The sequence below is a fragment of the Pterocles gutturalis genome, unplaced genomic scaffold (assembly GCF_000699245.1).
Source record: "Pterocles gutturalis isolate BGI_N339 unplaced genomic scaffold, ASM69924v1 scaffold33619, whole genome shotgun sequence".
Lineage (NCBI taxonomy): Eukaryota > Metazoa > Chordata > Aves > Pterocliformes > Pteroclidae > Pterocles > Pterocles gutturalis.
Genome location: NW_010129239.1, coordinates 5,946 through 30,645, shown reverse-complemented (window position 1 = coordinate 30,645; position 24,700 = coordinate 5,946). Strand labels below are relative to the sequence as shown.

At 37.9% G+C, this 24,700-nt stretch overlaps 1 protein-coding gene across 1 annotated transcript; it reads left to right on the top strand.

Moving 5' to 3' along the window:
• The first annotated feature begins 21,228 nt into the window (after positions 1-21,228).
• On the top strand, positions 21,229-22,290 carry GPR1 (G protein-coupled receptor 1). The gene has a single exon (XM_010079884.1). The coding sequence runs from the start codon at positions 21,238-21,240 to the stop codon at positions 22,288-22,290; it is 1,053 nt and encodes a 350-aa protein (XP_010078186.1). The 5' UTR covers positions 21,229-21,237.
• The last annotated feature ends 2,410 nt before the right edge of the window (positions 22,291-24,700 follow it).

Genomic DNA, 24,700 nt, shown 5'->3' with positions numbered 1-24,700 from the left:
TACACATAGATATGAGTATGTTTTTATTGCCAAAAAATAAGCACGTAATACAGAACTAAAGCTGCCTGGTGGTATTTTGTTGCCTAGTATAATACAGAACTTGGCAAAATGGAACTCATTAAAACAAAGGAGAGGGGGAGAATACAACTTATTAGTTGTTTAGTTATCTATAGTATAATGTTTCTACCATTTAAGGCTGACAGGATCCCCTAGTCATTCTACACTCATTTTAGCTACACTTATTTTGTTGAATAGGATGATGGTTTAGCTGAGGCATCTTGGCAGATGTAGGATTTCAGTACAATTATATGTGGGGGAATCAGTCACTTCAGTAACATGGAAAAGATTTTTGAGTTCAGTGTTGGACAAGTGAAAACCTAGTTTTAGATGGAATCGTATGGGTAGGAGGGGAGATTTGTTAGAAGCAGTCATAAAATTTTAGCAGATGCAGTATTTCTGTGGAGAAGATTACATGCGCAAAAACTCGGGCATGTGCCCAAATTACTGCATGTCAGCAGAGCTGCATTGTTTAAGCATGTGGCAAACACACTCTGAAACATGTTATCTTAGGCAAAAATAGTTTACCTTTATGATGGTTTATAGCAGGCTTAGTGTGCTACTGTGGCTCAGCTAAGCCTTCATAACTTGTTGAAACAAAGTAAGCTCAGTTACATATCTGAGGTACTGACGTTTCTTTTCCAGAAGAGCTCGTATAAAACAGAAGTCCTTCTTAGCAAAGAGAAGGCTATACAGTCTGTCTTATAATGCCATATATGTTGTCCTTGGAATGTTCCTGAATATTTTTGCAAGGATAGGATGTAATATTCTGCCTTTTGGACTATCATCAAAGATAACAGAGCTTGGGCTTGTGCCGCCTACCGTTTCTTGGCTTTCAACTCTTTCTGTATTTATGAACTTGAGGTTGCACCTTGATTCAAGCTCAGGTAAGGTATATCCTTTTCCCTCGATTTCCCCTTCACTTCCCCTAGGAACCTACTCCTCACATATATGCATGAACCCTGACCAGGGCTGACAAACTTCTTTTCCCCTTTTAAAAATTCTTCTCTCTCCTGGTCTAAGCATCAGACTTTATTTTCTCTTTGCTGATATGTATACTCATCTATTCAATTTCTATAATCTGTCCCATACAACTTTCACTGCTTGGCTTTCTGCTTTTGCTTTTATTTACTATGTTTTTCTATTCCATTAGCCAAATATATGTCAAGATTATAGCTATGAAAAAATTAAGAAAAATTGAGAAAGGTGAACAACAGCTATTTTCCTAAAAAGAGTCTCAAATTTATTCCAACATGTGGGTTCAAATTTTAAAGAGAGAATGTGACAAAAGAAAATCAAGGTTGATAAAACTATCTGGCAGGAAATTTGCCTAGATTTTTAGTTTGTTGCATATGTGCTTTGTAGATTCTAATTTTAAAAGCGTAATTTATGCTTAAATTGTTGTTTTGGTAAGATTCTTCAAAGGATCTGCGCTAAGCGCTGACTGACTGACAGCACTTGAGGGCTAGGATTTGGTCCATGCAGAGAGTACTTTTGCCAAATGTCCACAGAGATGGATTGCTAGATCTAGCCTGGACTCTAACAGCACTGCAACTTTCAAGACAGTCTGAGTACATGTGTAAATTTTAGAGCACCTGACATTCAGAGTAAGTTTGGGAAAGGAGGATCTTTTCAACTTTATAGCAGAATGGATGTTCCATAATGCCTGGGACTATATTAAAACCTTTAATTACTAAGAAGTGTAGAATTTTCCTAAAGGAAGTCTGTTGTCTTTCTCTGAACAATCTGATGCTGGCCCCTGTCCAATATCAGATACCAGACTAAAAGGAGCAATGATCTGATCTTCTATGGTATTTCAATTTTTTCCCCTTAATATCAATTCAGTTATATTTAATTATAAGGAGTTTCAAAGTAAAATAAATTAATTCCTCATCTGTGTAAAAGACAAGGATAATCTCTCAAAACAGAGCTGCTTGTTCTCTTTGGTCTGCTTTGCTTAGACTGCTGGGCTTGGCAGATTGCTATTACATGTTTATTTTCTCTATTATAAGAATTTTTCTAATTTTTAAATGAAAAATAAATTTTAAAAATATTTCTTTTGGTGTGGCACTGGAATTAAATGCAAGCCAAAAATAAAAACTTTTTTTTTTTAAAAAAGAGTCATATCTTACAAGAAGGCAAACTTCTTATGGGCATTCTGCTCACTTTATCTAAAACTGAGCTTTTTTGTGTGTGTTGTACTCAAGGTTTTGTAAATTTTATAATAAGAACTCTACCTGAGTTAACAATAAAAACATCCTCAATATATGGGATATTAGCTTAACTGCCAAACTTAAAGGATAGTCTAAAGGTTGTTCTTTCTGTTTTTCATTCTATTGCCAGAACTACTTTCTTAAGATGAAAAAATTGCAACTTAAATTGTAATTTTAATTGCTTAATAATTTAAACAACCTGAAAAGCTTAGCAGTTGTGGTATAATTGTAACACGATTGGATAGTGACAAAGGAAGAAGTTTAAAATATCTTTTAAAACTGAGAGGGTTATAAAAAGCATTTTTTAAATTCATGGACCAATAATTTTCTCCTAGAAATACTATTTTAGTTTCATGTAATCAGGTCTTTAATTTTTAAAAGGTTACTTGAAGTACTTCTCAGTTTGAATCTTTTGAAAGCTTACTAGAAGCAAATCCTTCTTCAGTCTTTTTTTGACTATTATTTGAGGGCTGTGCTGCTGCTTTCACAAGCTTATGTTTTCAGAGTTTGAGTTTTTTACAGGTTTTTTTTTTTTTTGCACTATAATTGCTCTCAGTAATATATTTCTGTATACATGTACTTTGGAGAATATAAATATTTTGATTATAATAGTGCTGAGCAAAATTCTGAGATACTGGTGCTGGTCCCAGAGCATTTTATTATTGCCCTTACAGCTGCTGTTGCTGTTCATTTGCTGGCAGGTCATCCAGAAGGAAGAGCTGATGAGACAGCTTTAAATGTGTCACTTTAAACAGTATCCCTACAAAATTTATCCAAATTCAGATTTTTCAGAAAGCTTCTGCATGATGGGCTATTAATGTTCTTACGTTACATTTCAAATCCATACCCTAACACTGCTGCAACTGTCCATTAGCTTAAATTAACATGTCTTTAGGACTTTCTGTTCTAAAAGAAAATGCAAAGAAATTAAATCAGCAGTTGAGCTGTTAGTTTGCCAAGGTTCTAACATTGCATGAATTTTTTGTTTTACTGGACCCAGACTAACCACGCCATACCTAAGACAACGTGGAGAAAATGTGGTCTTGGTGTCCACACAGCCCTCTTGTGGAGTACAAAAAAATTCCCTTGAGTTAAAGCAAAGGGGAAACTTGTCTCTGGATCCTTTTTCCTGTTTGTAACCTGAAAGAGTATTCTGCTTTCATAATAAAATGCTGAATAGTTTAATGTTACATTCACAGTAATTTCTGTTTTCTGTTGATGATTGTTCAGCTACCTCATCTCTCTGAAGTTAACGATGCCTGTTTTTTTAGGGAAGTGACACAAAGAAAAGGACTAGGTCAGGAAGTAGGTTGGGGGCTGCTGTAGGTGACTACTCATGAATTGCAGGATATTCTTTGACCGTCATGTTGAGCATGGCATTTTTTTTTTAGCTTCAAAAATAACAGCCCCTTTAGAATTTTTCCATTCTTTTTGCCATTGTTTCATACTTACATTCAAAAATAACACCAATTTTTAAATTGTCTGACTGATACAGTCAGATTGACCCTTGAGAACTGGCAAAGTTTTCAAGTATAATTGTTTATTACTAAATTGCTTGGAAATATATGATAATTTCTGACATGTATGTGCCAGAAAATGCAGTGGCAAGCCATAAAGTGACTCCATTTCCCTGTGCAGAAGGGAGCTCTACAACCTGAGAGCCTTCAGCTATGAAGGGAGCAGAAAGACCAATATGTTCATGTATTAACCACAGATAATGTGACTGAAATACACTTATACTCAGAACAGAAGTATTCTCATCTGCATGGCAGAATGTTTTGATTAACATGTTTTAAACCATCCTTTTTATTATTATAGGTAAGGTACAAAATGAATGTGGTTTTTTTTCAATCAGATACTAATGTGAGTCTTGAAATATTTTAAATAAGTATAGTAGATGACTACTACTCCCTTCTAGCCTACCTCACAGTCTATCATAGTAGGAACTCCAAGGCATTTTTGCAAAACTAAATGTTAATTCCCATTACTCAAGCAGGGAATAATGTATTTCTGGTATAAAGAGGTAATTTTCTCAAAGCTTCTTGGAGGGTTATTAATTCTGTTTTTCAAGAATTTTCAAGCTCCCAGAAGTTGAGAACCTGCCTTGACCCCTTGGAATATTCTGAATTAAATGTTTATATCCATCAATTTCAATTGAACTATTCTGGTTTTAAATAGATGCAGATGAATGTAAAATGATCCTGAATGTAAAATACCTCTGCAGCTTCCTTTTCTGTAGTGTAATTTGTAGGAGTCAGGGAGTTCCAAATATATATACTCTTATGTTGAGTCACTGGATGTTCTGCAGTCAGTTTAAGGTGGGGTCAAAATGTATTCCCAAGGTAGTTAAGTAAGCGTCATTTCTCTGCACTGGCTGTTCTAAATCATGCTAAATTTTTTTAATGTTCCCACAGTAAGCCACATAAGATGTTTCCTTACATCTGAGAGCAAGCAGATTCTCCACCTTGCTTTACCCTGGGAATAATTTAAAAAAAAAAAAATTATCCTATTCAGGAAAAAAGCAGAAAGTTAAACAAGAGAAGTTCTGGTTTTTTCCAAGGACAAAACTTAATTTTAGGCTAGGAATGCTGATAAGCAACAACATCAGCCTTTGAAAGAAACCTCTTTCTCTCATAGTTTGAAAATATATAAAGACTTTTTTGTGGAAAAAACTTGAAAAGAGAGAAAGAATACTTTTGAACAAAAAGCCTTTTATTTTCTTTGTGTTTCTCCAGCATTTCACATACTATTACTGGAATGCAGACGTTTTTTGGATCAGAGTTTAGTCTCTCTCTTTTCTGGTCCACCAGTAAAACCAGAAGTCTCTTCCATGCTGTTGGATGTTCTATGTTTCTAATACTGAAGTAATCAGAGTTCACTTTCTGGTTTCCACCCAAGCTACATACAAGTAGTGTAATTCCTCTTTGCCTAGTTTCTCATCTTGAAATGAAGTGGCTGTTCCCTTGTCCACCAGCTCCCTTTCCTTCCCTTGAAAAGAAGGGAGCCTCCTTGAAAAGACAAGTAGCTACTTAAATAGCCTTAGCAGAAAATGCAATTCTAGTCTCTATATTCATGTAAATTCCATATTCAAGTTCATGCTAAGTACTGAATTTGGGGCACATAGTCTTCCTAATAAATAAATATATAAACAAAATTGCAAAGCAAGAAGGATTTAAAATTAATTTTTGTGTGTCTTGATACAGGCTAAGGAGTAGAACTAGAATGGGCAAATAAATACTGCGGGTTTTAGCTGCCTCTTTGCTTAGACTGATTTCCTGTGCTTCCTTCCCTGAGCCCACTGTTGATTTATTAGAGGTAGTGACAGTTTTGCTTTCATTGAAGGCAATGGAAGAGTTAATACTGAGTTTATACACTGAGCCCTTAACTAGCAAAGCTTTTTTCAAAGCTTCTAGTAATTTGCTTTGCCTATATCACAAGCAGCAGGTTTATTGGGATTTATCAGCTCCCATCTCATTAGAGAGGCTAGGGACTGTGTAGGGTTTAGAAACAAAGCTATATTCTTTCCCCTGAGAGCGATCAGAGGAGAGGGCAAATGCAGAGCAGTAGGCAGAAACTTGCATTGGTTCTCCCTGTCTCACATTCATTTCTATGGATAAATAACTTAAATCCCTGTGGAGACAAGGTTGCCTGTCACCATTCACAAAATGTGTTTACATTCCCTAAGCAGAAAAACAATCTGACAAATGTAGCTGACTATAAAAAGCAACTTTAAAAATACAAATGAATATGTGCTAACACCACTGACCACAGCTTCTCAGAATATCCACAGTTGATTGAATTTGATTTGGATTTGATTTGCACCAGCTTTGCACTGATGTTCAGGAACCATTTTCCATTTCAAGGAGCTACGGTCCAATTTAAAACTTTTACATCTCTATAAATCCTCTGGAATGTCAATGGCTGGTCAGGGTTATAAAGAGTAACCAGCAGGCTCCACGATCCCAGGTGTGCATAGATGTTTCTCTTAGTTAAGATTTTGAGTAGTAATGCTGCAAAGCAACAACCTTGCTTCATCACGCATGAGTCCTGTATAAGCACCCTGCCTATTAGCATATATTTCAGGGAGCTATCCTTAATTTTGTATCAACCCTCAGTTTTGCTCTGTGTCTTTTGTGGGGGATCAGAACTCCTTTTCAGTTTCCCTGTTTTCAGTTTGTCAGTGTTTGTTAGTGTCACAGCGAGCCCAGTAGCTGAGAGCAATAGTCTAGCTGCAAAATAGTGAGGGACTGAGCTTGTAATAGTCTCCTCCCTGTTGATCTGCTTGTTTTGTGTGTTGTTATTCATTGTGACAGGCTTCAGCGACTTAGCTGTGAATTTTTAATAGATGAATACAGAACATGAAACTTAAATACCTCTTGGGTCACTGAGTCATGTCCATTGTATGTAACACCATAATATAATCCTATTTGAACTGTGGATTTGGTGTTTTAATAAAAAGACCTATTACATAGAAGATGGATGGTTGACTCTCCAGAGTTTATACTTTAAATGGAAAATAAGATCTCAGTTCTTTGAATGAATAGGTGTAGGCAGCTATGCTAGTGACTTGGATCCTGAGTGGATGGAGGCAGCTGAAATCCTGAAGAGGTGTGGCTCAGGTTCACCTCCATGCTTTGGGTTTCTTTGAACCTAGGCTGGTTAAGGTTTGGGCAGTTTTTGAGACATCTGACTCAAACCGTATGTTGTAAATTAGATGCATAACAGTAAATTTTGGCATCCCTTTTTGAGGGCTTCTCTCCTAAGACCTCTCTAAGTGTAGTTCCTGGTGATTTACATGAGGTGCAAAAGTGCAAGTTGGTTAACCCCTGTAGCAGTAATAAAGATTGTGAAATATGTAATGAAACAACTATAGTTTGTGTAGCCTTGTTTTTGTTTCTGTAATATCTGTAGTTCTGTCTGAAATTATTTTTCCTAACATTGGCATTCCTTTATACAGGAGGAGACAGCACTTTGGCTAAAATGGAAAAATACTGTTGACAAGCTGGCTATTTATCAGTTCAACGACTATAATCTTTAGCACTCAATGACATATCAGAAGGTTCATTGTTAAGACACCCTCTGAAAATTACAGGATTTCAAGTGCATTGAATAGGTGTGGTCTGAAAGTTATGTAGAAAACCATTCCTACTTATTTGTGAAAAATGAGAAAAAAATGCAAGTATAAAAGCAAAATCTATGGAAAAACGGCTATTTCTAATAGTATTTTTTTCCAGGTATTATTCTTCATAATAAAAAAATATGTATTTTTCTTTCCCTTCCTTGTAAATTTTTCTCAGCGTTCATGATTTCATAGAATGTAACACCCAGCTGACTTTGTTTTCAGGAGTTACATGAAGTGCTGCTTTTAAAGATCCTGCTTGAACTTGTGTGTATATTCATATATATATATATAGATATATACACATACATGTATAGCAATTAATTTATATGTTTGTGTGTTTTGACCTAACTAAAGTAATAATTAGATGAAGAATTTTGCTTTCTGAAGAATTACTGAATTTCTTCAACATATTATACATGCAAATGTTCAGATTTCTAATATCGGGGTAGAAAGAGGATGTGGACTCTCCTAAATGAGCCAAACCTGCATTCCTCAGGTGGTTTGGTTTAAATGTGTCGCTGGAGAATTTGGTCATAATTGCTGACTATGGTATATAGGGGGCAGTTAAGCCACAAGTAAACATTACAGCTTTACCAAAAGGATAGGCATGAATAGTCATTAGTTTCACAGGAAGGGAGGAAATTACCCTTTTCCTGATTGTCAGGTAGTTAAACTCTGTCTTTCCCGAGTGGATTTTAATCGATGAGGTGTTAATTCAACCAGGGAGGACAAAGGAACAGTGAAGATTTAAAAAAAAAAAAAAAACAAATCAAACCAACAACTTTAAACACCTGAATCCTCAAAAGGTAAGTAATTTCTGTGTGCTGCTCAGTTTGAATTAACCCTGAGAAAAACTAAATACCTTTTGTTTGACTTAATTTGCAAATTCATGGTTGGTACAATTTAATTGAATTAGTGCACATTGAATTTAGTCTGGGATGTTCATTAGGGCTGAGATTATCTGCACATACTAATGGGCTGCTTGATGAGACCTGGTGTTCTCTGCTAGAATCCATTGCACTCTCCAGAATGCTCCTTTCACCGAGAAGAAGCATTTGGCAAATGTGTGGCTCTACTCTGCTGAGTTTTTTTTTTTTTTTTTTTTTCTTTTACTGTAGATCACGTTTGAGGGTTATCTGACCAGTAATTTTCTCTTTTGTCCTACTGAAATAGTACTGAGCAAGCCCTTGAGTTAGCTGCCTTACAGTAACTGGGTTTGGCAAAGTACCTAGAGACACACAGGCTCTTGTGCCTTTACATGCAAAAAAAATCGGCAGATCTGCTGTTACATGGTGCCTATATTTACCCTATCCCAATATTTACGGAAGAAGAGAATGACGATTAAAAGAGCTTTTATCAGTGAAGGTTCACCGGTTACCTAGAGAAAACAGGAAATCGTTAAAATGCAATAAATAAACAAATGAGGTGCCAGAGCATGAGGTCCTCCCCAGGCAACCCCCCCGTTAATCTCCTAAATCATTTATTCACAGGAATCATGTCCCCAGTCCTTTCCTCGTGGTCCAGGGACTGTGTCCCACCATAGCATAATCTCCATCCTCCTTTCATTCCTAGGTTTTCCCCCTCACCTACAAGCTGTCAGCATTTTAAGTTGCATTGGCAGAACAGGAAAAGCTGTTGTGAAGGAAAGACAAAGCAGGGTAGTTTTGCTGGAAGGAGTTTTTGGTTCCTGTTTAGAGAATCTGTGATCTGTGGACGATAAGAGAGGTGCTTAAAAATGATAGCCTTGCTAACCAGATGCTGAAAGTTCAGTTTTGCTGCTTCTCACTGAGCACTTCCCTCTTCTGTGTTTTTGTTTGTTTAGGTTTTTTTCTTTGTAATTTTCACTGGAATCAATAGAGTCTATATCTGTAAAATTTAGAATTGACTAGATTAAATCAGGGTTGAACATTTTATAGGTTTTGCATTAATGACAGAGGAGTACCACTGTTAGATTAGTGCTTCCACTAGAAGGTTTGATTTTGGTAAGGGTAGACTGACAGATGCTGGGCTGATTTACAATGGTGTGATGAGTGCGGTACCATCAGAGTCAGGTGAAGCTATGGTATGTAGATACTAGTGGAATCATATTCCCATTTTACTGACTGACTGAGAAACTAAGCGACATGGAGATCATGAGGCCTGTCCACAAAAACTGAGCAGGCTCTTTACAGAACTAGAAATCAAGCCAAGTCTCCTAAAACCCAGTTCAGATTTCTGACCAGTTGCACTAACTGACAGATTGAGGCACTAATTAGTGATGTTTTGAGGAGCTCACTTCTCTCTTACGCACAAAAGATTAATCTACTAATCATAAATACAGAATTAATGTACCTGACCATACAGTTACAAAATGATGCTTTCAGTGTGACTTTTTAAGCATCTTTCTGCTCATTCAACTTTTATTTTCTATAAACCAGAGTGCTTACAGAGAAATAGTGTTCAACCTCTTCTCTGCATAACAAAAAGCAGCCTGCAACTGTAAGGTCTCTTTCCATTCATCAGCCACCACATCTGTTGCTTGCTTGGACACTGACCAGAATGATTCATTCACATGTCTAACATTTATTTTTGGTGAAATACTGGGATTATACAGAAAGGGAATGTTCCAAAACTGGGTCTAGAAAACCAAGGGGAGTTGGAAACAACTTCCTCAGCTGAAAACAAACACGGTGTTATATCATTCTGCAGCTTTATTAGAAGGAAGGCAGTAGCCAAGTGAAACAGCTGGATTCACACTGAAGTCACTCTGAACTCTGCAGATCATTCTTCCTTCTGCTACAGAGCTCACATCCCTGATTTACAGTGCGTTTTCTCCCAAAGAACTAAGCGAGGTAGGTTAATCTCTCTGTTATATTTTAAATATTTTTCTCCCTCCCTCCCTTCTATATAATGTGTTGCTACAGCTGCAACACTTGCAGGCAAACCTTGTAAGGTAGCGTAGCATATACTGGCTAAAAGAGCTTATGGAAAGAAAGAATGTGATACTCATTTATTTCAAAGATTATTTTGAACCACCCGTGCAGCCAGAAAAGATATGAAAGTATGTGTGAATTTAATTTTTAATGACTTTTGAATGTGTTTATACATACTTCAAGGTGTCTTTTATCCTCTCAAAGAACGGTAAGTGACCTTGACTTAAATCTGCCCCCCCTTGTGTGTTGGTTAGGGATAGTATGTCTCCTATAGCTGTAGCAATTTCCAGTATTATTAGAAATAAATACATGAGTTCTGATCTGAACAGATTCTAGAACAGAAACTGGAAATTATATTCAATTTAAGTAGCAGATTAACAAAATAATTCTGAAGAATTACAGTCATGCAGAATTAAAAAAATGCTTCTATGATTTGAACTGGAAGGTGTGTGTGTTTTCCCTAACCATTGTCAAATAAGGCAGGATGTGGATCTAGCTGTCAGTAAATGCATGGGAGCATGTTTCCTATGAAGTGACAAGAAGATGTGAAGCCTGATATACTACTGCACAATGCGACAGGGCTAGATTCCACCTCCTGTTTAGACTTAGTGCTAACCATATCATTGTTAGCTGTAGCCATTCTAAATGTGATCTTGCAAAGCCAAACAATATCCCAGACTTGTTTTTGTAGATTTACAGAAGATGTATAATTGTTTATGAATTAAAGCATGTTTGCTTTCTAGCTGAATAAAATTGTATTACTGAATAATATTAAATATTTATTAATTCATAGCTAGGGATAAGAGAATGAGTGAGTGACGGTATGTCATAGTAAAGGAATTTGTCAGACCAGGTTTGTCGAAATTGATTCAGGATTAACTTGCTTATGACAGTTTACTTTCACTAGCATCATATTATTGTTTTGCCTCAGCTGAACTAGGAAATGCAAATATTTTGATAACCCAATTGACTTTTGTTTACTGTCACTGCAGCTTCTGCTCAAATTTAAAACTTTTATTAGCCATTTATGTCAGGCAGACAGGATAGAGTTCCTACCAAGTTTACTTTAATCCTAGGAATTTTATATGTGCTATGAGTGATATTAGAGTCCACTTTTATTGCACTTAGAATCTCTTTGAGTGTGGTGTAGTGGAAGTTGTTGACTCTGGAGAATGAATTTATGGTTTGGATTCTCTAATTGTCTTTGCAGAAAGGGATCATAAGTCAAGGAAACTCTCTATAAGGATTTGTAGGCAGGATCTGACTACAGATTTTTACTGCACTGGTGAGGGCAGAGGAAAACTGTTGGTGACAGTAATGCAGTTTGTATGTACTATACATTATAAATTCTTCTTTTTCATTTTAAGGATTTCTTTCTCTGCTGACAACCTAATGAGCAACTTCTGAATGCTGTTAGATTTGTGTTTATTTCTGATTCAAGAGGAAAATGTGTTTTCTAATAAAGCCAGTTGCCTTAAAGAATTTTCTTCTTATGTTTCTTAAAAGCCACTTTAAGTTTGTGATCTGTTCTTAGATACTAATTTTTTTATTAATAATGCTGCTATTCCAAGCACTAAGCAGCTGTTTTTGCAGAGGACTGTAGTCTGTTGAATGGTCTTGTTATTTGCTTATTCATTTTGTCTCGTGGAATGTGCCAATGGTTCAGCTGTCTCTCTTACTGTGGTAGCTGGTTGTCTGGCTAATTTTCACTCATTATTTCTGATAATGGTTTGATTTGTGTTCATTCAGTCTGAAGCTAGCAGTTTCACAACAGTGCAGGGCTCTGTTGTTGCTGGCTTTGCAAAAGAGAGATGAGTGGGAGGAACAGTTTCTCATGGCTTGTTACCAGAAAAAGGAGCTGCTGTGACTGGGGTGGGCAGCGTCCACGAGACATTTGGTTTTAGAAGGGGAGATCAACTCTCCCACACTTGCTATTACTTTTACAGTGTGCTTGAGGCTCCTGAGACAAAAAGAAAAATCATGTGTCCTCAAAAGAAGCATATAGTACTTCTGGGGGAGCTCACCTAATTCTGTGCTCTTCGTATCTTCGATACGTTGCAGAAGTTCGGGGCCTGGAGACAGGAGCGAAAAGCCCTGTATCAGTGCATGGCTGCTCTTTTCCAGGGAAAGCTTTGCTGGCTTGTTGCAGCTCTCTTATCCCTGGCCTACCATTTTAGTGCATTACACTTCTGTAGATGAACTGAACAGACCTGCTGCAGATAAAGTACTTTTTCATTAGTGGGCTCAAAGGGAAGCTAACAAAACCCATTGCTACAAGTCTGGTTTGTTTGCAAGGGTTATCTGCAAAGGCCAGCGCCCTAGAAGGCTCCAGCCCTTGCCAGGGACATTAGCTAGCAAAGAGTTTGCAGCCTTCTCCTACTCCTCTTCCCCAGCCCAGGCTCTTTTGCCCTTTTTTGATACTTATCGAAGGATGTATTTCAAGAATTACAAGGCACAAGTATGAAGAACTAGCACCTTTTCCTTCTATCCTCACAAGATATTTGCCTCTTAATTCTTTTGGCAAAGTCTGAGTTCTGCCTCCAACTCTACCTTTGAATCTACTGTTTGGCTTTGGGCAAGATACTTTTGTTCCTTTGCCTACTGTTCTGTGTCTGTTTATTCTGTTGAATTATAAACAAGGCATGAATCGTCTCTCATTATGTGCTTACAGTGGCTAGATGTAGTGAGGCTTTGATCTCAAAGGCTAGGGCCTTTGGGTACTTTCCCAACATAAAATACTTGCTTCTTTCAGCAAGTGTGAGCCTGGCACAGAACTTTTATTCTCTTCTGAAGCCTTCTAGATGAGAGAGAGAGAGAGAGAGAGAGAAAGTAGCGAGTAGTAAGTCCTGTACGGTCAATGTAATGTCACTTTCTACATTTCCATTTTTTTCTTTCTATTGATCCTCTTTTAGTGAGCTCAGCCCCACGTCATTTTAATGAGGTGTTTCAGAAATGTTAAGAACCATTGCTCATTTAAGAAAACTGAGTAACTTGTTGTCAATGTCCTAAACTCTTAACTGGGGGTATTATACAATATCTGGTGAAGTCAAGTGAAAAGTGATTTGCAAAGGTAATATGGGAAGGCTGTAAAACTGGTGTTTCCAAGCTCCTAATTAAACACCTGAATCACAGGCACTATCTTTTCTTATCAGTGCTAGGGAGTGTTCCCAATGCCATATTAGGGAGATAGATAAATATCGGGCCCTCCTGAAACTGTATTAACATTATTAATTTTTAAATTTTGCAGGAATACAGGCAGTGCTTATTGTAGACTTGATCTTAAAGTAAACAAAAGAGTTAGCTTTGTATGAGTAGGAATATTAGAGTAACACTCATACAGAAGTAGGCACCCTTAATCTGTACACAGTGATTCTAGTATATTAACTGTGAGGACAAAATAAAGTATGTTTTCTTATCAGCTGGAATGTTTTTGTTATATATTAGCCATATTTTGAAATTGGATTTTCTGATATACCCATGCAAGAGTATGTGTCAAGAGCAGTATAACCAGAACAACTTTACAATCATGCTAGAAGAAACTGCTGATGTAGATTTAATGAGCAGTAGAATAAACCTAGAAGAACAGAGATCAATTTAGAGGGCAGTACATAACCAAACATACTGTTAGAAGTGACTGGGAAATTAATATGTGAACTAGAATAAGATATAAGAAGGCATATTTAAGGAATGAGCTGTGTTGCTAATTCTCTTTGGGGTTAGCTCTTAACTCTTCTTGTTAAAAGGACTGTAAGTATAACAGACTGTAAGCAAATTTTTATTTGTTATTCGATACAGATTTTGTATCTTCCTGGAGAGGTTTATTATATTTTTTTCTGTAATGACCTGTTGTTTCCCTGCAGTACCTTTAGAATGTCTGTTGTCTAACATACGTTTAATTGGCCTTAATAGTCTGAAAGAAATCTCTGCATTTGCTCTTTATTCTCTGCTCTCACTTTGCTACTCGCTGTTAGGAGCAAGTTGTGGTTAAAGCATGTGTTTGTTGAGGGAGTACAGCCATTTAAAAAACATGCTCAGAGCTGCATGATCATGTAAATATGAATATCATATGAATGCTATTCACAATCTTCTTTCATCACAAATATATGAACCAGTTGCGAAGTAAAAATTCCAAATAATTATTGCATGAAAAATGTAAAAAGCCATGCTTGATTAGAAATACAAGCATTCATTATCTTATCAATCCAGTCACTGTGAACCTGAGGCACTTAAAAATTTTAAATCAGGTATCTCCATTACTCTAGGTGTGTAGTTATTACAGTGGCTTGTAGCCAAAGAAAATACTGCTGCTGTTTGTGGAGGAATAGAAAACACGTGAAACTTCCCGGGAACAATACTTCATTAGTGTGCATATCTTACGTGCTGAGGACACAGCCAATATGATATATGGTGTACCTGCTGGGCTTTGTCACCTGAGAAGTGAGCTTAACGGCTCTGAGGTATGTCCTGGGCTTGCAGACACAGACAAGCAAATGGTGGGGATCCAGGCTCCTTTTCTCTTCAGCGTAGAGAAAACAGACCAGAACCTGGAAGGGCTGCCCAGGTAGGTGCTGGCTCCCTCCAACACCGAGGGCATGATGGCACGAGATGGCACTTCCTCTCTTCAGGAAGGGGAAGGTCTCCCTGAGGTGAAGCTGTGGTTTCTCTGCTCCATCATGAGTGAGTGGACAGTGTTATGTTTAAGAAAGGAGGATTGGACTGTGGTTGAACCGCTAGGCATGGACTCTAGGTTTAGCACCTGGTTTGATCAGAGATTTCCTGTAGGTCATTCTCAGCCGTCTTGTTTGTAAACCAGGCTGATGATAGTTCTCACTTGAGCCTACTTATGCTAATGGTTATGAATACTGAGGTGTTATGACTGGCTATGTAAATACTTCATCAGTGCTGACACATACAATATAAAAACCATATTTTAAATCTCATCTGGCACTGTTCACCTAAACTTAAATTTTTTTCCTGCTTGTAAGAATGCTTAGATTATTTTTTTTTCCCCAGAATGGGGCCACTTTAAGTGTTTCACAGATATCACCTATCATTTTCTCAATTCTGATATAATGTTTGTGGTCGCATGATAGACTTGCAGTGGTTACGGTGACTCCTTACATTCAGAACGAATATTAAAAGATATATTTCTACTTTTAGCTGTACTAACAGAAGGGAATAAGAGCAGAAGCAAGCACTAACCACACAGTTACCAAGTGCCCCCCGCCCAGTGCATATCCTGAGGACATGTGAGTTTCTGTGTCACCTTTGGGGATGGAAGTCTTGGTGCTTGGAATCAGCATGAAAATAAATCACTTCTGATGATATGTGGTTGCTGTTTGCAGACATTTATGAGTTACCTGATTGTGGAAATGGTACGCTGCTCAATTGCAGCAGTTGTCTGGATGATTTGTAATATGCAGGCCAGAGCTACAGTAGATATTTTTCCTATTACAGCAGCATTATTTAGGTATAAAGTTAGGTTTTCCATTTGTTGTTTAGCATTTCTGTGGCAGCAAAAGTGCTGGTTATGATTGCTTTACCAGTATTTACTGAGTCTGTTCTATAACGGTTTGTTAATCCTGCTGTAACACCCACTTTGTGTAAAATGTTGTGAGGCTATTATCTGGTCAAATGACTTCAATACCACAGATGAAGTGGTGTGTTATGACTAACAGGGTCATGTTTGGCCTTGCTTAAAGAAAGTTGGTTTTGGCATAAATTTTAGGACATGTCTAGCTAGTACATTGCATATACATTTCTAACACTGCTTCACTGAGAGATGAAATGGAGAATGATGGTATTTGCATTCTTGTCTTGTCTGCTAGAACAAATACATCTATATTGTGACTTGAAAAGGTTTCTAGTCACATATCATATCTGTTATGACCCATTCTAGTTGTTGAATTCAGGAGGGCTTACAAAGTAATTTTGTAACCATATGGCTAATGACCTCTAAAAGGACAGTAAAGAGACAGACATTTGTGTATGGGTCTGTGAAAGAGAAAACATACAAGCCTTGACTCTGCTTTTGTGTATGCTAGCTTATAATGTTATTTTCCTAGTAGCTTTGTCTGCAGGGCCAGCTTTAGGCTTAAATTATAGCATAGCTATGATTTAATTTTGTAGTATGGATGTATCGGGCACCTCCTGCTATAGGAATGTTTCTGCATGGAGACAAGTGGTCATCTTGGCTTTGTTCTTTTGAGTGAGAAATATGAGTCTGTGACAGTTTGTAATCTCATCAAGATTCTTGGTGAATTTTAGGATTTTTTCTTTAGGATTTATTTGTAAAATACTTGCCAGAAACATGTATATACCTCTAACAAACTTGCTCAGCCTTCTATGTTTTGAACTTTACAGATAAACTACTGGGTGAATTTCATGTTTGTGTTTTTAAAGTTAGATAAATTAAAAATTTAGCACCTCAGAAGTTCCAAGAAAATTTTTTGAGAGCTCTCAAATGAATTCAATATCCAGACAAACTTACTGAGACACAGTATGACAAACAGGCTTTAGGTGACCTTTTGAGAAAGTAGTTGGTCTCTGACATTTGGCTCTTGCAAATACCAAAAGTTGAAGTGAATCAATCAAATAAGTTTTCCTTTAGCCATAGATCATATATGTGGAATGTGATATGCTCAGAATTATTCATAAAGACATTAAAAGGAGGGTTTGTCTAATATATTCCCTCTATGAAGTTCACTGTTGAGACAGCCAACTCCGCAAATCATAATTTTCTTATTAAGTCAGGACCCACTATTGTGACCTCTGAAATAAATTTAGCTGGACAGAGGCTCTGGGCACTGTGTATCACACTGAACGAATACATTTGGGGACTACCACTCAAATATTTGTGTTAACTTTTAACTAGCATAGACAATGAATAAGCTCTTCCCTTGAACCTCTCTGTAAATTTCAAAAGTAATGAGGACCTAATGTGAGAGAGAGGTTGTGTGGGCTGTAACCCAAACATATGTGACAAACTGCCAGTGTAATTAAGTTGGACCCTAACTTGTGTGGTGCCCGGAGAACTTTGAACCCCCAGGAAGACTTTGCATCAAGTGAAGTAGGTGGAAATTGCAACTGTTTTGTTTGTTTTCTCCTATTTCAGACTGAAAACCCAATGTAATTTAATTCCAAAGCCATTCTACTCACCTCAGGGCTGAGGTGTGGAGAGGTCAAACGACTTCACCTGGTCAAACAGGATGCATGTGGCATAGCCATGAAGAGAGTCCAAAGTACTGGTCCCATGTCATAACCATAAAGCCATTCTTAGTGTGACAAGAGCTGTTCTGTTTTAAGCTGATCCAATCATTTGTCCAAATTGTCCTTAGGGCTCAACTTTATTAAATACTGTAATGCTGGCAGAGAAGATGAACTCTAGGTACTTGTGGTAAAAAGCTATGAATATGCCAGTTCAGATCTGATTCTCTAATTCTCTGCTGAAATTCAGAGAAAGACAGTTCATACAGCACATCGTGAAGTCTCTTCCCAGCAGTTCTGTGGCTTTGGATTTTGTAAATGTTTCTTAATGATCTGTGTTTCTTGGTAATTCTGTTTTCTGTCCCAGGATCTAAAAGATACTAGCACCAAGTGCCAGCCTGTGATATTCCTATGAAGTTATTTAGTAATTAACTTCTGTTTTACAGAAGGGGACAGGAAATGAGACCTCCTGGTCAAACGTTCTGAAACCTATTCACCTAAAATTAAGCAACTATATTCGTAATTAACTGAATCAAGGAGGCTCAGTTTTCAGAGCCGCTTGTGACCTCAGCAAACTGGAACAGACTTCAGTCAAACAACTGCTGACCATACACTTTACACATACTGTTTACTATTAAAAAAAAAAAAAAAAAGACAAGATGAAGTCTAAACTTGGTTATATTCATCCATATGCAATACAACACTGTTCTGTAACCTGTGGCTGTCCCCTAGTCCTGTTGCTAGGCCTCTAACCACACTTTCCTGTTTATTGAAAAATATTTTCCTCCCTCTGGCTCCTTTTTGCAACCCTGGACCAGCAGACTGAGCTGGTAAACTGCCCCAAACCCGCCTTACCCTTTCTAGCAGTTGGCCTGAAAGCCAAGCGGAAACTGCTGGCAAAAAGTCTTGTTTTCTCTACTGAGCCTCTGTTTGCAGACAGGTTCATGAGAGTCTTTCCAGCCTGGAAATTAGTCAAAGATCATACAGGAAATCAGTGACAGAATAAGGAACACTTTCAAGACCTAAACTTGAACTGCAAGACAGTTCTGACTCTGAAAGTTTATTAATAAATAAAACCCAAACTGATGTATTTGAGATTATGCATGTTTCAAGAACACAAAGAGACATCCCTGATGAATTATGGTTAACAGTTATCCCAGAAGAAAAAATCTAGGTCCTTATTGATGTAAACTAGCATAGCTCCTCTGACAATCCCCTACTGCTTATCTTTTTCAGGGCAGGGCTTAACATCAGCCCTAGCCATAGAGTCTAGTTTCAGCATTTGTGTGCCAGGAGCAATGATAAGCAATGTTCCTCCTGCTTTTTTGCCCCCACTGCTAAAGTTACTGCATTGGAAGACTAGGAGTTAGAGATAAGGAAAAATACAGTCTTGGAAAAATAATTGTGTTCTAAAGGTGTGCTCTTTCAGCAGAGGAGTTTTAAGCATCAGGAGGCTTGGTAAATATTTGGCATGTATTTAGGTATGTTTTCCTTCTCCTGCTATACATCATATTTGAAATTCTAAATATAAAACTAACATTGTTGGGCAGTAGGCAAATTTTTGTTGTTATGTATTTTTAGCACCATTAGGAAAAAAAAAAAAGGTTTGTGAGGAAATGTTTCAATCCAAGTATTGTTGTGTTGTGCTAGCTCTTGACAAACTTAAAAGGAAAATTGATTAGTAATGGGAATCCAGGATGTTAATCAGCAAGAGTCTGAAAAATTTGATTTTTTTTTTGTTTAATTGCATAAATTTGATTTGAATGTATAGTTCTGTATATAGGCAAAGATACTTAAAATCCAGTTCTTAACCTGACTGTCCTCTGAAACTGTCCAAATGTAATGTTGTTCCAGATGTTAGTGGTACTGCTCCTTGTTTATACTATTTCTCAGCAGCTGTTAAGCTATTTGAAAAAATGACTCAGATGGGTGGTACTGGTATTTGATGCAGAACCTGCCCCCAAGGGGCATGTAATTACATAAATGAAGACCAATAAGTATAATTTTATCAAGACAGCAAACCAAATAACATTCCTTCAGCCTGATGTAAATTAAAAAGGGCAAATGTTATCATAGCCTCTTGACAGAACAGGCTGTATTGACTCTTACTACATATTTTTTTTATCAAGAGATATAAAATTGCACAATTTTTTCCCCTTTATCCCTCTACGTATGAGAAATCTAATCCTATTATGTGTGCACATGCATAGCTTCACTTACGTGAGTAATCCTTTCAAAATAAGCAAACTTCTTGGAGGAAAGGTATGTACATGAATACAGGCTTGCAGATGTGGTTCTGCAGGCAATGTTCTCTGGAGAACCTGCTCCTGTTCTTAGCCTGCTAAAATTAATGGAATTATAGGAATGCAGGGCTGGGTTCCAAGAGTGCAGCCTGAATTTCAGTTTCTGCATGGAGCTGACGATCAGAAGTGAGCTCAGCCATAGCACAGCTAATGGCCTGGTTGTATCCTGCTCTCAGGGACAGGTTTTTAGAGCAGCTTAGTCTAGCCAGACAATATAGCTTTAAATGACACCAGAATTTAGCAGAATAGTTGTTTTGACCATGGTAGATATTTTTGTCAGACTGTGGCCATCTGTGCTGTACTGCAGCTTTGTACTGTGGAATGAACACATAACTTCTGAGCGCTTTTTCCTATTCAACCTCTGTTTGCTATCTGTTTTCCCATTCATTTTCTTTCCCTGGGTTTTTCTTTTGGTTTATATTTTCCTTCCCCCTCCCCTCCTCTCCCTCCCACACTCTTCCTTTGGAGTTTTAGAAGAAAATTCCTATGTGAAAAATCATGTTGTGTTTATAAGTTTCAGAAGCCTTTGCAACATAAGAAAACTGAGACTGTTGTTCTGTCTTAAAAAAAGAAAGAAAGAAGACACACATACTTTCATCTATAGCTCTTACAGTGTGTCTTATTCTCCTGGGAAGCTTTGTTTTCTTTCATCTATTGCCTGTTTCGCAGCTTACTAGTGGAAGAATACCACAATTGTATGTATTGTCCCTGAAATATGTTCTGTATGTTTCCTTCTCTACATCCTTTGCTGTGTTAAGGAAATCTAATACATTGAATGTCTCTGAAAATCAGTATTCCTTGATACAAAGACAGATCTATGTGATAGAGAGAAAGAAACCCATGAACTTTCAGTTGCTGGAGAAATCACTGTCTATGATTTTGTTAACTATAATTTGAGGGGAGTGTGCATAGGTGGTAATTTTATAAAAAATGGCTTCCTGGCATTTTAGCTGCACTTTTTTGCCTACATAGATGCCTGGTACTTCTCTGATTTCTGACCGATACAATCCATAAAACTTGCTTCAAATGGGAACAGAGCAGTAAAATTTTAAACCTGACTAGAAAAGAATAGAAAAATCACACTTCAGTAAAACTTTGCATGTGGTCTCCCAGCAATTTATCAGTGATACTGTGCTCAGTGATCTCTGTTAAGAAATAAATGCAAGGAAAACAGTTCCTGAAGATTTCAAGTGTTGCCTTGATTTGAGCATTTCTTGAAGTGCCTGCAACCAAAACACTCCACAAGCTTTTTGCTAGCAACTGACAGCTAAAAAGTGATAAATGTGTGAAACTAAGTCAACATTTTAGGGTTTTTTTTATGACCAAAAACTTAAAGGAATTGCAGGTTACTATTTGCAGTGCAGTAAAACATTTCTCCTTTGACTGTTCCCTCTCTTTTCTTCCCCAGAAAGCAACTGTGCAACATGACATTTGAAGATTTTGAGAACTACTCTTATTTCTACGACCTGTCTGAGGAAGATGAATCACCCCAGTCCTCTCTCAGCATTGCCCATATGATTTCCCTTTCCTTTTACAGTGTGGCATTTCTGCTGGGAGTGCCAGGTAATGCCATAGTCATCTGGTTTATGGGCTTTAAGTGGGATAAATCTGTTTCTACACTCTGGTTCCTCAATCTGGCCATTGCAGATTTGATTTTTGTTCTCTTCCTGCCCCTCTATATTACATATGTGGCAATGGGCTTCCACTGGCCTTTTGGAAGGTGGCTCTGCAAAATGAACTCATTCATTGCATTACTTAATATGTTTGCCAGTGTTTTCTTCCTGACATTCATCAGCCTTGACCGCTACATCCGCCTAGTCCACCCAGTCTTTTCCTACAAGTATCGGACTGTAAGGAACACCCTCATTCTTAGTGGGATCATTTGGATGTCAGCTGCAATTATTGGTGGCCCTGCCTTATACTTCAGAGACACAGCTACAGTTCTCAACAATGTCACCATTTGCTACAACAACTTCCATGTGCATGACAGAGAACTTATTGTGTTGACACATCACATTCTCATTTGGGTGAGGCTTGCATTTGGTTACCTCTTTCCTCTGGTGACCATGGTCATTTGCTACTCATTGCTGATTGTCAAAGTGAAGAGGAGAACTGTACTGACTTCCAGCAGGCTTTTCTGGACCATCATTGCTGTAGTTGTAGCTTTTTTTGTTTGCTGGACACCGTATCACATATTCAGCATTGTGGAGCTGTCTGCTCACCATGATGAAAACCTGCATGACTTACTGCAGGATGGCATTCCCCTCTCCACTGGCCTTGGTTTCATCAACAGTTGCCTCAATCCAATCCTCTACGTTCTGATCAGCAAAAAGTTCCAGGCCCAGGTCAAGACAACAGTCTCTGAGGTGCTAAAATTGGCACTGTGGGAGGTGAGCCGCTCAGGAACTGTCAGCGAGCAGCTGTGGAGCTCAGACAACACCCATGCACCTGTGCACTATTGTGAAACTGCTCAGTGACTGATCTTGTCACCATCCCTCTCCAAAACAGCTGTCAGGAGATTTGGAGGTGTTCTTGACGTCACATCTACCAGTCAGATGTGCATCTTTGCATATATAGTTTTATGTAAACAGCTGGCTTAATTGCACTTGCTGCTTTCCTTGAAAGGTTTTAAAGGACACATAATTTGGGCATGGTGTACTTGGAATGCACGCACAGCCTGAACTGGAGGTTGTCATCATAAGTGGAATTGCTCTGGCTGGGTTTTTGATAGGGAATGTTGTTGTGGTTCCATACCTCATTGATATCAAAAGAGCACATAATAAAAATATTCCTCCTTGCTATCAGTGATAACACTCTTGATCGAGGCATTCTCATCCAAGAGGTCGTGGCCATACATCAATGGGTCATGAGTCTCCTGATTGTCTAGTATTGCCCTGAGCAGGAATCACCTGGCTACATCCCAGCTAAGTGGAGCTATCAGGGGCTCTGTGCCCCAGTTGGAGAAGAATCCCAAGACAAGAGAACACTGAGTTGCAACCTTATGTTGTCAAAAAAGAAAACTATGAAAATCTGTTTTCTCACAGTGTTCTTCATCAAAACTAAACTCTATACTCAAAACTAAGACAGGACATCCCGTGGTTTCTGTTCAGTTATTCTTGTGCTTTTTAGCACCAGTTGGGTGCAAAATACTGAACAGATGTTTCTCATAGGTATTAGGCTCTTTGAAATGTGCAAGGAATTAGTGAAAATGTTTCTTGCAGAAGCCGAGATTAAAGGCCTCATGCCACACTTGTTCTTTTTCTGTTTAAACTTTCCAGCTCAAAGAGGCTTACGATTATTGGTTGTTCTTTAGTGCTCTTTATTGCTGTGTCAAATAACGGTAAAGAAATAATATAACATTTTGTTTTCGTTAATGCCAGTCTTCAAAAAATGGGCACAGTGAATCCAACAATATCCTGTTACAAGTCTGTAGCCAAATTTGGACTTCTTTGCCAAATGAGAGGCAAGACGGTACTTCCAGGAAATAGAGTCCACTCCCATAAGAAAGATGAGGTAGTCCCAGTTATGCTGTATTCTGTTCCAACTCCTTGCTTGCTGCAGAATCACACATGCACCAATGCAAATATATATGTGCTAAGTGCAGTGGACCAATTTCTGATGCAGTACCACTTAACTGAAAAAGTTGAATGTGGGATAAAACTCCACTAAAAGTAAAGGCATAAAGCTTTGGGTAAATTTGAACTGGTTTTTCCTTGTTACTGGCCTAGATATATAGAATAAAACTGCCTTTCAGATAATCTACCTAGTTTCTATGGCCTGCCAACACACATAAGTAGCATCTATACTGTAATTGAGGCCTTATATGTAAATACATTTGCTTTTCTATAATATATATATGTATATATGCATGCATGAGCACATCCAGTAGTGGCAGCTGTACAAACAGAAGCAGTCTGATTGTGGTCTTTGGGATCTAGTTTCGGAGTTTGGGAGAGTCAGGCAGGATCACTGGAATTTCAGTGTATTTCACTTTGGGCTGGAAAGTTGGTAAGCAGCGCTCTTCCTTTGAGTCATTTGGTGCCTGATACACAGTGACTCATCTTAGTATTTTGGCACTGTGCTGCTGAATGTGCCCAAATCAAACATTTTGCAGTTTTTCTTCACATGTTCCCTGACATCTTTCTAAGAATGACGTATTAGTACCACTCTGCTGACTGTACTGCAAGTGAAGCAATAAAATTTTGTTGTTTCCAAAGAGTCTGCTCATTTGCTTTTCTCGTCAGCAATGTGCAGTGACTGTTCTTAGAACAGCTCCTTCCCAAAGATCTTGGAAGATGAAAGCAAGCCCTGCCCCTTTCTACTACAGCAATTAAGGTTTCTGTCAGCTTTTTTCTTGCATGTCAGCCGTGTGAGCACACATATTGCTATATACAGTAGAGAGACTGATTTTCAAATGGGGGAACATACATATGCCTGTCTCGCATAAATTATCAGAAAGCCTCCCCTGAAGTAGGCAGGGATACAGAATAGAATGGAGTAAGGCCAAAGTCAGCCCTGATCTATGGAAATAAGTGGATTAAACAATTTTGCAATGTAACTACTACCTCATTCACACGAAGATCAGTTACAGAATTATCTCCAAATCATTCAGCAAGAGTAATGGAAGATACCTAAACAAAACTGATAATGCTTGAAAGTTTCTGTATCCAAAGAGTATCCAAAATAATACCAACAGTTCTACTCTGCTTGGACTGAGAAATGCTCATTCAACCCACCACAATGGAAAAAAAGCCAGATGAAGGGGATCCATCTCATCATGCTAAAAGATACTATAGAAAAACACTTCACAGGAAGTAGTTCTATGGTCAACCATTCATTCAAGAATAATACCTATTGACACATTTTGTAATAGACAGGTTCTGGTTA

What these genes read in the sequence shown, in the direction of transcription:
- GPR1 (XM_010079884.1), top strand. Translation starts at nt 21,238, where the DNA reads ATGACATTTGAAGATTTTGAGAACTACTCTTATTTCTACGACCTGTCT.